This window comes from Aspergillus wentii (genome assembly GCF_001890725.1).
Source record: "Aspergillus wentii DTO 134E9 unplaced genomic scaffold ASPWEscaffold_3, whole genome shotgun sequence".
Taxonomy (NCBI): domain Eukaryota; kingdom Fungi; phylum Ascomycota; class Eurotiomycetes; order Eurotiales; family Aspergillaceae; genus Aspergillus; species Aspergillus wentii.
Window position 1 is genome coordinate 1,698,702 of NW_024467834.1, and position 15,257 is coordinate 1,713,958.

The following is a 15,257-nucleotide window of genomic DNA, read 5'->3' on the forward strand; positions in this document are numbered from 1 at the left end:
TGCTCGCACGGAGAAGTCCATTGCAAGGATCGATGCTGAGGATAGTGAGGAGAGTGGTGATACCGAAAATGAGGCCCAGGATGAAGATCAGGTTGACAACGTCCAGAATCACATGGTAAACAGCGAGACTACAAAGAAAGACACTATTGCGGTTGACGACCAACTTGATGACGATAACCTCCCCGTCGATGATGAGGTTACTGAAGAGGATGCTGTATTTGCATCACTCGGTCCCGATCAGCGAGAAGAGCTACGAGGATTCATTCTCTCGCATCCTTTTATGCGCAAGGGAAAATATCCGGTGAAGCGGTCCGATAGACGACGGTTCACAGACGCCATGCGCGACGAGGCAGGAGCTGTTGGAATGAACGAGGCTGCCACGAATAGACTCCTGCGATTTGTCAAGAAGACGTACTTCGATATCTATGAAATCAGCTGTCCAGGCTTAGATGGGTCTGAATTTGGCGATGAGATCGACGAAGAGAAAGAGAAACAACAGAAGGAGGCAAAGAAGGAGCGGAAAAGAAAGCGAAACAGTGGCGAGAAATCCAAGGACAAGAGCAAGAAGAGCAAGAGGGTTTCGAATGAGTCTATCCAGCAGGATTTGGACTTCCCACAAAACAATGGCAATGAAAGTCGTCAAGATGAAGCTATGGATGTTGAAGACCACATGGATGATGTGACTGGACTGCCCCAGAAGTCCCACGGTTTGGATGATGAACCAGTGCTCGAACCGCTTGATTCTACTGTCAGGGCTGCTTCGCATGAGAGTGAAAAGGTCAAACAAAATGCTCAACCCATTGTTGAAATCGTCCAAACCATCCAACATCCTATCGTTGAACTTGATTCTTATAGCAATCCGGGCGAAGCCAACTTCGAAAATGCCAATTTGGGCGAACGCGAACATCCCATTTCTTTCCACGATGGCAGTGATGGTGAAACAAAAGAGAATATCGCGTCCCAACAAATGCTGCCACAACATACCTTTAATGCTGCCTCTAAATCCATGTCGAAAACGGAACAATCTCAAGGCAACGATACGCCACACCACCCCGTTTCAGGAGGACGGAATAGAGAAAGGAATCACCACAAACGGCAGAAACGAAAAGAGCGAAAGGCGAAACGACATCGCGAGAGCCTTGGGGTATTGGAAAATACACACCCGTCTCAAGACAATGCACCTCAGGGCCACGCCCAGAAGAGCGGCCAGGCTGGCGCAAAACAACCCACAGAAACAACGACAAAGGAAAGCAACGGATTCGTCGTGGAGAAGAGCATTCTCGACGATCCCTTCTGGGACTCGGATTTTTAGGAGCCAATGATTCGCAAGGTGTGACCGCCAGTGATGAGGTGCAGTCCAAGTACTTTTTGCGCACACCGAAGAAAAATATTACAAAAAAGTCGAGTTTTTGCAGCGAGAAGAACAGGAAACCTAGCAGCCCAGTGTTGAAGCATTCGATTCCGGAAGAAGCAAGAATTATTTTGAAAGATCTCGATTTACCGTCCGACTTTCTCTTGTCCGATTCATCTCTGAGTGACGTACCTAGAGATATCAGCTCCGGCGATGACAGCCCTCTACCCTCCTATTCCACGCAAACATCGCCTCTGAAAGACCCCGTCGTTATTCATCCAACAGTTCCTCGAACCCCGACCAAGAGTATGTCCCCTATCAAGTCCGAGTTTCCTCAACCGGGGAAAGCACCTCGACTCAAACTCCCGAAAATATCGCATTATTTTCCAAAGCCTCTGGTCGACCCTGAGTCCTGTCTACCCTTCCCCCCTATAGATGCTCCAGCTTTCGGGCTTGTTCAGGAGCAGCTAGCACACGACCCTTTTCGCCTGCTCATCGCTACCATATTCCTCAACCGGACGCGGGGAGGTGTCGCTCTTCCGGTTCTTTTCCAAGTTTTTGGGCGATTTCCCACTGTCGAAACGATGGCCGCAGCGGAGCCGTCGGAATTGGTCGCCATGATCCATTGCCTGGGCTTTCAAAACCAACGGGCTAAGAAATGCATCGATATTGCCCGGATTTGGCTTTCCAATCCTCCTATCAGAAGCAAACGATATCGCAAGCTTCACTACCCGCAAAAAATGGATGGACGGGATATTGGCCGTAACGAATACATCGACAATAGGGACCCGCGGGTAGCCTGGGAAATTGCACACCTACCTGGAGTTGGAGCATATTCATTGGATAGTTGGCGGATTTTCTGTCGCGATGAGCTACGAGGACTGGCCCGGGACTGGAAGGGGTGTGGTGCTGAGACTGTTGGGTTTGTTCCTGAATGGAAATCGGTCCTTCCCCAGGATAAAGAACTGCGGGCGTATCTGACATGGATGTGGCTCAAGGAGGGCTGGCTATGGGATCGACACACGGGAGAGCGGACGCGGGCAAGTGACAAGACGATGCGAGCTGCGAGGCGAGGAGGGGTAGCCCATGAGGAGGATGGGAACTGGGTGTTGGAGACATCTCCTGTTAAAGTTGCCAATGGGTTGTGATGGACGGGATAATTGCATTGTTCATTGGAGTTGATGTTTTGGGAGCACTGGATTTGAAGTTATTGATACCCTATTTTCGGTAGAATCAACAGGATTGCATAGTAGGTGACCTATGTATGTCCATGTTTATCCATCATGAGTGAATTCATCTCGCATTTTCTTCTGGATTGTTCTATCGTGTCGATCTCTGCCTGAGGCATTGAACCGAAGCAGCCTTATGACTGCAATCCATAGTTACCACTGTAGATTGTTCCCGGGCATCCAGACCATTTTTCTACATCATCCATATCCTGATAGACCCTCTTTTTCTCTCGACCTGGCCACCTAAACAGGAGCGAAAAAAACCTCACTCTCGTCGGGCGTCCATGCAGGGCCACCACGTCACTCCTCCACTGCCTCAGAAGTTTTCGCCCACTGCGGGGAATCGGAGACGCTCACCGCAAACCATCCCGACTTCATCTTCTTTCTTTCCTCCCAAACCCACTGGGCTAACTGGCAACTCGCTCTGTATGCACCGTGCCTGACCCGACTTTACTCGAATCGTCCTCGTCGACCTGATCGTCCATTTTCCCCCTCCCCCTCTCTGCTCACGGCATGTCGCATCCTGCCTGGTGCGGCTCTCGACCAGTGAGAACAACACCAGCTGCATTCCTCCACGCCTCCTAAGCGCCAGACGAGAAAAGAAACAGAAAGAGTCATTCGTCGCCGTCCTCCTCCTGCAGTGACATCTCACTGCATTACCACCCATCGAGAAGGCCTGTGAGCTTCTGATTGCTTTATTATTCTTTTTCCTCTTTTGCAAATCAGGTAACTAAGAAAACGGCATATACCTTAAGACCAAAAAAAGAAAAGCAAAAATAGGCAAGGCTGAAATCTTTCAGTCTTGTCTCCTTTTCTGCCCATCATTTCGAGCCCACTGCACGTCATGCTACCGTTGAGACTAAATGACCGAGATCGCGACAGGAATAAAAGTACCAAAAGAAAGTCGTCCTCCAGCATCGCCGCCTCCTCCTCTTCCTCCCTCAAATCCAAACATCGTTCGTCCCACGGTCGGTCTTCCCGCCGCCACTCAACCAAGGATCGAGATCGTGACATCCCCACGGGTCGTTCCTCCACAACCACCTCCGCTTCCACTCCTCCTTCTTCGCGCGGCTCTCACAAACGCAGGTCCTCCATGCCGGGCGTCGACAGCGCCAGCCGCGATGGAGCGGCCTCTTTTCTCGAGTCGAGGGTCAGCTTGCCCTACCCGTCCTTCTCCAAGGCTCATAGCAAGGAGGCCATCTCCAAACCGAACATTCCTACGCCCGATCCCACCGACCTGACCGAGAAAGGCGATGATGCGAATGAACACAGTCACCCCCGCACAGAAAATCACCGTGCCCCTCCCAGCCCCCCGTTGACGAGTGTCGACCAGCAGTCCTCCCGCAAAGGAAGCACGGTCGGAGACCGCGACGAGAAGAAAACAGAGACGGGGGACAAGCCTAAAGAGAAAACAAAGATCCGGATCAGAACCGACTCGACTAGGTCGTCGTCGAGTCTGCGCTCCAAGAAGGATGACGGGGTCAAGTCCACATCCACCAGCAGGCCCGCCCGGCCAGAGACTCCCCCGAAATCCAAATTGTCCAGCCAGGAGAAGGAAACTCCATCTAGGACAACCAGTCACAAGACATCCAAAACCAAGATTGCTGAAGATATCAAGGTGCCCAGGCGGTCGAATAGCCATGCTGCCATGTCGCCGCCCCGATCCTCAGTGACAGCTCGTGATATAGGATCCGAATCAGCAAACGGCTCCGATGCCACCATTGCACCCCCTCAGCAGTCCACCAGCTCCCGCAAATCTAAGAGTCCTGAAAAGCCACCGTCACGGAACCAGAACCGATCGTCCATGTCCTCCCATCACCACTCTTCTCGCAGTCGCACTCCGGTCGAAGCAGCATATGAGTATGGACGCCCTCCCACAGCCAACTCCGCCTTCGGTGCCCCTCCCCCGCCTCCTCCCCCGCCCGAAGTCCCTGTGTCGATACCGAGAGTCGACTATTTGCTTCAGAATGGTGGACTCGATTATCGGTTGACCAAGACACTGCTGATGGGTACTGGAGGCTCGGAAGCCACGGCAACTCGGGTTTTTGAGCCTTACAACCGGCTCCTAGATGACTACCAAAAGGTTATGAGCAAGAGCGGCTCATTGGCGGTGGCCACTGGATATCGGTCGGTTGCCCGTCGCCTGCTTGATCGATTGGAAGCGGTTTTCGCCCGTGACATCTCGTCGGAGTCATGCCATTGTCTGATGTGTGACCATGAGGAGACGGAAGAGCGCCAACCTGGAGTGAGCTGGGGTGAAGTTCTCGAATTGGTCTCCGGTCGCAAAGAACTGCCCGCTTGGCCACCATTTATCATGGCACCAACTGCCAATGAGCCCGCTGGCGAAGAACACATTCCCATGCAGAAGATGGATATTGACGTTCCGGAAGAGTACCGCGAACACTTCCTTCGACAGTCACGCAAGACTAAAGTGGCAGTCGATAAGTGGCTTTCGGAGCAGGCAGGCCAGTCTACTAGCGCACCAGTCGAGGTGGATGATGAGACTTTGACCTTTGCCATGTTGACGCATCTTGGGTCTGAGCAACGGCCTCGCTTCTGTGCGCTGCTAGGCATGAAGTCCGCTATCCCTACACCCCGGCCAGAAGGACCACAGCCACACCCGAAACCTGAGGCACTTGTGTCATCATCATTGGCTATCCAGCGACTATACCGACTTTCGTCTCTTCCCCGTGATCCAGAGACGGCTATGTACATGCTGAACAACCACACTATGCACCACGTGCTAGCAACCCTGGCAGCTATCAGCGACGATGAATGGGATATTCTCATTTCGGGTCGTTTCGACGGATTCCTTCGCAGCGGAGCAGAAGACTCGACTCCTTCGCGATGGGGTAGCCGATCGGGCACGCCTTTCACCCCCGGCGGGATCTCACGGGGTCCAACACCTAGCATGGATCGGCCGTCCAGTCAGCCATTTGGTCCAAGTTCGTCACCAGCGTCCTTTGGAGGGCCCATTGCTTTGGATGAAGAGACAGAAGTTGCCGCTCTGGCTGAAATCGAGCGCGACATCTACCTCGGAATGGAAGCGCTAGAGGACGCCTTTGAAGCGCTACACTGCAAGGCCGAAGTTGTCCGACGTGCTCTGCGCGAACGTGGTGCAGGCTTATCGGTTGCCACTCAAACCCGTCGTGGATCATACGTCGAGGCTCGACTGGGCACACCATCCTCCGCTCAATGGGACAGTGGAGACGATGACTTCCTTGATGACATTCAGTCTCTTGCTCCGGATGATTCGGCGAGTAACATCAGCTCGAACCGCCGCCGTCGACCAAAGAGACGCACCGAAAGACGAACCCCAGCTCCGGTTGAGGAAGAAGACGAAGAAGAAGACGATAGATACGATAGCCGTCGGGATGGCCGAGGATCGCGGAGGAGGTAATAAGAAAGGGCAAGGATAGGTTTTGTTTTCCCGTACAGTGATTGATACCCATCTCGGCGGCGAGGTTCATACATGTGCCAAACATATTTCCCTTTTTGCACCTTTTTTCCCCAGCGTTCACGAAATGTATTTGATGAGAGGAACGGAACGAACCACGAATGATATGAAATGAGATGAGACCGGCTATGAATTTTTAATTCGCTGTATGTACATGCTTGCAGAATGAACATCGTTTTCTTTTTTTAATGGTGTATTCTATTGAGATTATGTAGTATCGTTTCATTTTTTGTTATTTGTAATACTAGATGTAGGGATTATCGATAGTATAGAACTGCAGCATTGAATCTGTCTATCCTGTATTGTTGTGGTAGGGGTTGTATACATCGAGTTCGTAAATATATACTACTCACACTATGTAAGCTGCCTAAGACGAGAATATATATTGACTCAATAATACACATTTCCCAGGCCATCTCTACTTTTTGATGCTATAGAACATGCTTCGAAGCAAGATATTATAAATATTTGAATATATAATGATCATAGTGCCATAGCAGCACTACCCTCGCATGCTTGATAATATATATACTGTAGTAGATATACTACAGCATGATAACCATTGAGCAAAGAATAAGTCTGCTGAATTCCTATGGAGCTTCTTTTTATTATATACAGCACGTTATTGTTGGCTAGTTCTAGACAGCCAGGATTAGCGAGATGAGGTCTACAGAGGCCACTGCGATTTTGGATAGTACATATTTTCGTCGAACGTATACTCATAGTTCTAGCTTCACAGATCTCGTAATCTTGGAAAGAATAATCTATGAAATAGGCAGCGCCATAGATGCAAGCAAGAGCAGGTAGCTATCATAGTGAAGTATGTTGAGCGTAAACTGCAAATATCCTGCGCTTCTTCATCTCAGAGCTATGAAGACGGCTATTCTACAATCAAACCCCCCTCCTCCTGTATAGGTAAGAGACAGCTTACAGAACACTAGATAGGAATTTGCCTGGAACTTCGTAATAGAGAAATTGGATTCCAATGTCCTCCGTGTCTTGGGCGTGCGTATTCTATCCCGTATAGTCCAGCATAATGCAATTATGCGAAGACCAGCCAGAAATGGCTACGTGAATTAATTTGTCAATAGTCGAGAAGCACTCGACCTCCTTTCCAACGGCTGAAAAACGGGATTGGTAGTGTTTCAGGGCTGTCTATTTCCTTCCTATGTTGGAGTAGTGCTGACTTCCGGGGTGTTATCGATGTTCTAATGATGCCGGATTGCTAGGCTGTAGCCTTGCAGGACGCGGAGAGGATCTCATAGTTGTCCAGAGCAGATAGGGTAGCTGAGATTAGTATCTTCATGACCCAAAAGACCGGTTAAAGTATAATGTGGCGTTAATTTAGCTTGAGAAAGTAAAACAACATGGCCTGACTCTCATTTCGCGCAGCCTTGCTTCTTTTGCCTCTATATTTTCTAGCATAAACCTTGAAGATCTGGAAGGCTGGGTCGATGCAAAAGATCACAGGGCATAAGCTCACCGGGGAGTCAGGTAAGTAAAACTAAACAATTCAATCTTTGCAAGGCCCCGTGGTGGCCCTGGCAAGACGGCCGAGAATGCGTTCCATGGATGAGCGTTGACTGGTTCCACCCGTGGGATCTCGGAGTCACTCCCGTGGTTTTAATAAGACCCGCGCTTCCGAAAAAATAAAATCACCACCTTGCTTTACTACACCATACATACTATTTTAGAATAAAAATACAATGATAAATATGAGAAAAATGAGTAGAATAGAAGGCTTAACATGGTCAGTAGAGAGAAGAATGGATTAGAAGATAAAAAGTAGAGAAATTAGTAAGAAAAGAGAAAAAGTAAGAGAAAAGGAAAGAGATGGTATTTTTAAAATAAAGAGAATACCATATAAAATAATAAAACTAGTTTTTAAACCAGTTTTATTGAGGTTTTATAGGGTATTCTATAGCAAAAGTTCTAGAATACCCTTAAAAAATCGTTAGAATCTTAATTGACAATATTTTACCCCTTTAAAGAAAAAAGTAGTATAACTATTATTTAGCCATAATGAACCACTGACTCAAGTATTAAGATAATATCTTAAGGCTACGATTGGATAATAGATAGATTTCAAATCAAATTTAAGGTTATAAAGGAGTGGCTTTTTAAGAAGAAATTCTTAATATTTTTACTAAAACCTATGGAATACCTGGAAAAGAAAGGTTAATATATATTTCAAACAAAACGAATAACTCACCTCTATAGAAATACTAGCTTTTTATCCAGAAAAGGCATGTTTCCATGTTAAAATGTTGATATCTAAGATTGTTGTTATAGGAGTCGCGACCGCATTTTTCAAAAGCGCGTGTTATGGAATCTACAGGAGTGACTCTATTTCCTGCTGGAAAAAAAAATGTTGGATCTGAATTTGGTTTACCGGGATAACTTCTTCTTTGGGCATTTTGGTTTTTGCGGTTTTTCTCGACCATCTTACGTATTGTAGACGGCATGTTCTTTTCCCTGATTGGGGCAGTAGTACGCATAAATATCGAATCATCGTCATAATCCCATCAATCTCGTAGGGCTACGAGTCAGTATTATGCATAGTGTGTTGAATATCGTCTTGACTCTTGGAGATATGGAGGTCGGGAACCCCCCACCAAGAAAGTGGCATTGCTTGTCCAAGACTATTGGATGCTGATAATAATGCCCATGTGCAGATCTTGGGGACTTTTCCTAATTCTGTGCAGGTGACTCCGTGCTTGCGATTATGCCATGAGTAGAAATGGCGATAACTGTTAATGCCGCGGAAAACTCCGCCTGTGTGGTTTGTTACGTAGAGCCAGGTTGCCAACACGGTATTCCATAGTGTCCCATGGCATGTACAGGGCATGCACAACCGGATGGATGAATGGTGAATATTTGACCTAGAAGTTGATGAAAGTTGCAAGCTGTTATGTGTTGTGTTGTTGTATTCGATACTTGCAAAGACCCAGCCATACGTCATGATCCTTCAAATGATGGCTCATTGTACTCGTTCACCGTGTACACTGACATTGGGGGCGAAGGAACGATAAAGCTGAGGACCGTTTTCAGCTCTGCAGGATCATGGGATGAATGTTTACCAAATCTCTGGAGTAATATGGGACCGTTGTGGAACAGTCCCACAGGAGTCCATAGCGCAGTGGCTTACATAGTAGGCAGGTGCAATGGCGCAAATAGGACCTGTAGACTTTTGGCCCATGGTCGAGATCCCGTCGATAATAACCCGTACATCAAATCCAATATTGGATGTTATTGTGTATTTGTGTTGCCTGCAGAGGCTGGAGTAGTCTGCAATGGGATCTTTTGATAGCGAGTCAGAAAAAAGCTTATTTGCTAGAAACCCCCGAGATGCCAAGCGTTAGGTGGGCAAATTTCGTCTTGGCCAGGGGTTCCAAGAGAAGGCTCCAAAAAAAAAAGAGGAATCGCGAGGAACTCCCAAGAATCTTGGAGTGGAAGAAAGCAAAAGGCCAAGAACGCCAGTCCAGCTTTAGAAAGAGCCGTGTAATGATGTAGTATTCACCACTACCCAGTTTGTAAGCATGCATATCCCCTGCCAGAACGGTCGAAATTGGTGTGGCGTCGACGTCGATCCTGGTGCATGGATTCTGGGATTCTGGAAATAATACCGATGCTCATCAGCAACGGCTGAGATGACCCGATTGTAGTGGTGTTATCCAGGCTTTAGGGGCACTGCTAATAGTGTTTACCGCGCCGTACCCGCCCGCGAAGAACAATTAATAATGATCTTCTTGAATGCGATTGTCCAAACCCACAGTCCAGAAGGACAATGTAATTAAAGAAACATGGCCATATCTATGATATGTATGGCCACGTTGAGAGATCGACTCAATTTGTTGGACTTCCAACTGACAAGACTGGGATTCTTTGGTACCTGGTCAGGGTTGGATAGACAGGCCCCTGACGGCCAGACAGACCCACACCCGTGGACGGCTATTAATGTACGTAGAAAAAATACCAACCAAGGCACAGAGTATGACGGCGAACAAGTCTCTATCCCGTGGAAGAGCAGCCATCTTAACACTGGAAGTCAAGAAGACTCATCCCCCCCAAAAGTTGTATTTGGGTGCTTTGGTATGTAGTGATCAATGTCAACTTATTTACTACTCCGTTGAAGGGCAGATCCAGTTTTTGTTTCCTTATGGGCCATTGCCGTCCGTTATGAAGTTGACTTATCGCCATTCGCCACGTACATACGGTGCCTGGAAGGTTGGCTGTGGTCGACCTGCCCGAAATATTGGTAATTGCATTAAGACTACCGTAGGTGCTAGTAATCCTTGTACGGAAACACATTCACATGGGAAATCGTTCATGTGTACTGTTGCCATTACCCACATAGTCAACAGTGGGAAGTTATGAGGGGATTATGGATGGCTGACCTGCCAAATTTCTGCATTAGCAACTTGACAGGGCCGCTAACAGATCGTTGACGGAATTGTACTGTTACACTGCGAGTGTAGTTGATAAAACTAGTGGACGGAATAGAGCGGATTGGGGGTCCAGCTGTAAGCAACTTTTTTGCGGTCAGTGAGGCTTGAAGCCGATCGGCAGTGAGTCACGGTAAAATTTATGGAAAGGGCAGGATTTGGAGATCTGCACAAGGCTGTTCAGACAAGTCCGCATCCCTCGAAGATTAAGATTATCTCGAAGGATTCAACTCAGCAGAGAGCCTCTAGCAGCGCCAAAGCAGCAATAGTAGACAATAGACACGGTGGCATGGTGACACTGGCATGTCCCAGGTGTGTGGATCGTGGACGGTCAAGCCGAGGTTCAGCTCTACAGGATCCAGTTTAGAATAAGCATCTCCTGCTGTACGACATTTTAACTGGTGCTGGGTTCTGAACTTACACCATTGATAGTATGATGATCGATGACTAGGTGGCGTGGCTAAAGGACATACTATGTAGAGTCCCTGATTGACATTCACGGAGTGCATGCCCGAAGACCACCGAATTTAGCCACTGAATATTGACACCGGTGGACACTGGACATTGGTGTTGGTTGGTGTTCAAGATGACTAGGCTGAAGCCAGAGGAGGATTATCACGAGTAGTGGCGAGAATGCGATCACAAGACGTGGAGATGTTGACTGTACATTGCTGAGCTGTCGTAGATCATGGTTACTCTCTGGTGGATGCAAATGGAGACGCTTGGAGAAGGCGAAAAAAAAGAAAAAAAAAAGAAAAAAAAAAGAAAACATGATATGTTGATCAAGAGAAGTGGAGGAGCCTTGAACGAAGGGGGAAAAAGCAAAAGAAAAAGAAGAAGAAAAGAATGACCAGACTGGGGTTCGATCCCAGGACCTTATCGGATTCAGTTGAAGGACTGTTAACGATACGTGATAACCAACTACACCATCCGGCCGACTTGATGTCACTTGCTTCTTATAAGTGCTTCATAATCCAGTGTAGCACATAGACATCCCAGCCGCTTTTGTTTTGCGGTGTCTTTTGACATCTCCAACATCCCGTCCCCAACTCCCCATCCTAGCAGCCCTCAACAATGAATTCCATCGCCCAAGCCGTCTTCAGACTTTCTGCCCCTTGATTCATCTCTATTCAACACCATTTAATATCACTCTAACTGTGTCAGCGATCCTGCTCTCAAAAACGACGGCTTCGAGACGATGTGTCTCGGCTTTCAGTCGATCCCAAGTTAGTCGCTATCCACCAATGCGGGGTGCAGTTTAAATGTCTCACATAACATGTAAGTTCAACCACTTCATTGACATGACTTGGTGTCCAAGTGCTAGTGATTTCTAGCCTGTATCCACTATCCTCTCATTGCTTGCTCTTTGAATTTGCTTCAAGTTGATAAATCACTAACTAATTCCCTTAACGCTGTTGGTACTAGATGGACAGGCCTGACTAGCCGGATCGCCCTCGTACAGTCTGTCCTCATTCCACAAAGGGGTAAATTTCGTACGGCCACGCAACCCGAAACCCGCGTTGTTTCTTCGGAAATTCCTACGGCCCCTATCAGATATTGTCGGCAATACCCATGGCCGACCGATTTATAAATGCCGCCCACTTGGTTTGTGGCGCGAATAATCAAAGTACCTGGTAGCAGCATGCTCTGCGGTGCTAGCTTAGCCCTGCGTTCGTGACACTTGACAGCCAGGGTAACTTCTGTCGGCATGTCTCCGTTTGGATAGCAAAGCTCGCAACCATGGTCGAACAGCCAACATTGACCATGCTGTGTCGGTGCAGCCCGAAGTCTAGTTTTGTCCAATGACAATGGTGCCAGATTATCAACATTGTGTCACGGTCCATAAGTCTTTCATTATTACAAGACGTGATACCAATTTGGTACAGGCATACTCTAGTAGTCAACGGAAAACGGATCGACCAGGGCAGATCTTGACTCTTCTGGAATTGCCATTGCGGTCCCACATCGATATTTCTGATCAAAATTACTTTTTTGCTCCCACTAAAGAAATTCCTCGGTAACCGGAAAGAGGATAATTTTGTCTTTCCCGGCTCCTTGACAATCTTGCGGGGTCACCGTGGCCTTGTATTCCGTCTGTTTTTCAATTCCGCCTCCTCGATCATCATGGTGTGGCAAATTCTCCGCCCCCGATCATGATATCCGTGTTGTTTTGCAATGATAATACATTTATTAGTTCACATCCCACAACAATAATAGGCCAGGGATTCGAATCCATCCGCTCGGATTCTAGAAATAGTGTCCTTGGTCTCCATGTAGAGAGAGTTCCCAGGTCAATAATAATTGAATACCGTTGAAGCCATAACACAGATAACAACAAAGCAAACGACGCCTTGTGGGCTATGGCGTACTAAAAGAGACGAATCATCTCACAGGCCAATCAGCCAGGCAAGCCACTGCGGAGTATGTTTCTGAACTGGGTGTATAGGGGCAAAGATCGTTTTTTGTGCCTGGTATAGAATCGAAACTACTGTACGCACAGCTCGAGCTCGTGTTTATGCCTGTACTATCTATGTACACACCCATGGTTGTAGGCAAGCCTAAGATCAAGAACTCCGCGCGGCATGAGGAAGAGCCACCTGCAGAGTTTGGTTTCAGACTTCTATTCGATAATCCCTGGCCAAGGTTCCCGCTATCGATAGCATTATTATTACGATATTATACACTGAAAAGCTGAACCCCTGTCATGGGAGGGACACGACTTGTGGAGACGCTTTCACGGCCTGGGTCTTGTTAATAGAGTTAATATGATCGTTGGTCAACTCTGGATCGAGACAACTAAAGTCCCAGAACCAAGCAGAAGCTTTGCGCGGTTGGAAGTCTTCTCCACGTCGCCCACCATGTATTTCGGCATGTGGCTATTTGCTCCGGTGCTATCGCAGTTAATAATTTCTAATTGTGCGGCGCTGATTTTCTTCTCCTCTGCCCTTCCATCTTCTTGTTTTTGGGTTTTTTCTCAAGCTGGGTGATCTCTGAATCCTACTGCTGATTCGACCCCTGAGACAAGTCGACTTCCCCAATTCGAAGGAGTTCTGGATCGCAGGCCTGGCGACCTTTTCTATATCAGACCACCGGATGCTTCCGGTATCTTTGTCAGTGTGTTTCCTGAAGATACCATCCTGTCCTGCCTTCCAAAGACGCTCGTTACCCTTTCCCAGTTCAACAAGAGGATGATCGTGAGGTGCTCGAATTTATCATCGAAAATCACTTAACAATGAGTCTTATTCGGGTCTTGAATTTTATGCGCACCCGCGATGCCGACGAGGGCAACGCTCTGATGCCCCGTGTTATGATGGATATCGACCCTCTACCGGCTGATCAACACCGAGGATTGGTAGCTATAGCGGTCTTCGCGCTGATATCCCTCATCGCGACCTTGGCTCTCATTTCGTTCATTACATACCGATTGATATTCTGGCGTTCCAACTATGCGAGATACATCGGTTACAACCAATACATTATTCTTATCTATAATCTTGTGTTGGCCGACTTGCAGCAATCGCTCGCCTTCTTGATTTGTTTCAAATGGATCACAGAGGACAAGATCACAGCTGACTCAGCGGGATGCTTCCTCGAAGGATTATGGCTGCAGATAGGAGATCCTGCCAGTGGTCTGTTTGTGCTCGCCATCGCCATCCATACGTTCCTTCTGGTAGCTTTGGGACACAAGATGAGCCATAGGTCTTTCGTCATTGCGGTTGTTGGCCTGTGGGTCTTCATCGTCGTTCTGGTCATCATTCCGCTGGCTTCTCACGGGCGATACGTTTTTGTTCCTTCGGGAGCTTGGGTAAGTTGCAATTTTGCTCCTTTGTTAGGGAAAAATTCGCTAACATATTGGCTCTCAGTGCTGGATTAGCGAGGAGTATGAAGCCGTCCGGTTATGGACACACTATATCTGGATTTTCCTTGCGGAATTCGGCACTGTTTCTCTTTACGCCATTATGTGGTTTCAATTGCGTCGAAGAATCGCCCAATCAGCCATTCTTGGAAGCAGCCACACGGAGAGTCTCCGTCGCCTTCGCCGTGTCATCGGATACATGGTTATCTACCCTATTGCTTACATTATTCTCTCGCTTCCCCTTGCCGCTGGACGTATGGCTACAGCTCAAGGTAAAAGCCCAAGTATGGTTTACTTCTGTGTTGCCGGTGCCGTCATCACTAGCTCTGGCTGGGTCGATGTGCTTCTTTATACCCTCACACGTCGCAACTTGATCATCGAATCCGAGCCAAGCAATGACCGCAGCTACAACAAATTTGCAAGCAGCAAGGGCCGCAAGACGGACAATCACCTTACCACCATCACCGCCGACCCGAAGCTCACTCGGACCGATATCAGCGCTCTGCGCACCCATAGAGGTCGCGACGACGAGGACGATATTATCGACCAAACTATGCGCGATGGCTCCACGGACAACATCGTGCAGAATGGTGTCGAGATGACGCCTATCGGAAAGGTGTATCAGCACACTACGATTGAAATTACATCCGAACCAGCATATCCGGACGCGGGTGAAGGAAGCGACCGATCCAGCAAAGGTTCCATGAGCCATCCCAAAAGTCCCGACCCATCTTCTAGGATGTGGGGGAGATAGGTGGCAATGGCTTCTGCCCCATATATTTTTATACGTGTTCATTCCCTCGAAAGGCAGAGCTTGGATGCCAGATTAATGCCGACGTGTTATGTTCTCTTTCATACCCACCCCTATTTTTCCTTATTATATTTCCTAATACCCCTGTCACTTCCTGAGACCTGATGT

General features: G+C 48.0%; 2 protein-coding genes and 1 non-coding gene across 3 annotated transcripts; 2 read left to right on the forward strand and 1 right to left on the reverse strand.

Annotated features, from left to right (window-relative positions):
- Positions 1-112: 112 nt before the first annotated feature.
- Positions 113-5,980, forward strand: ASPWEDRAFT_108897 (uncharacterized protein; the record flags this gene model as incomplete). The annotated part of the gene is made up of 4 exons (XM_040828030.1): positions 113-778; positions 1,204-2,481; positions 2,901-3,015; positions 3,381-5,980. 4 exons carry the CDS (start codon positions 113-115, stop codon positions 5,978-5,980), a joined length of 4,659 nt encoding a protein of 1,552 aa, XP_040690591.1.
- Positions 5,981-11,329: 5,349 nt separating this feature from the next.
- On the reverse strand, positions 11,330-11,418 carry ASPWEDRAFT_t103. The gene has a single exon. It is a non-coding gene; the product is annotated as a tRNA-Val (tRNA).
- Positions 11,419-13,792: 2,374 nt separating this feature from the next.
- Positions 13,793-15,092, forward strand: gprC (the record flags this gene model as incomplete). Its single annotated transcript, XM_040827990.1, has 2 exons — positions 13,793-14,287; positions 14,346-15,092. 2 exons carry the CDS (start codon positions 13,793-13,795, stop codon positions 15,090-15,092), a joined length of 1,242 nt encoding a protein of 413 aa, XP_040690592.1.
- Between the last annotated feature and the right edge of the window lie 165 nt (positions 15,093-15,257).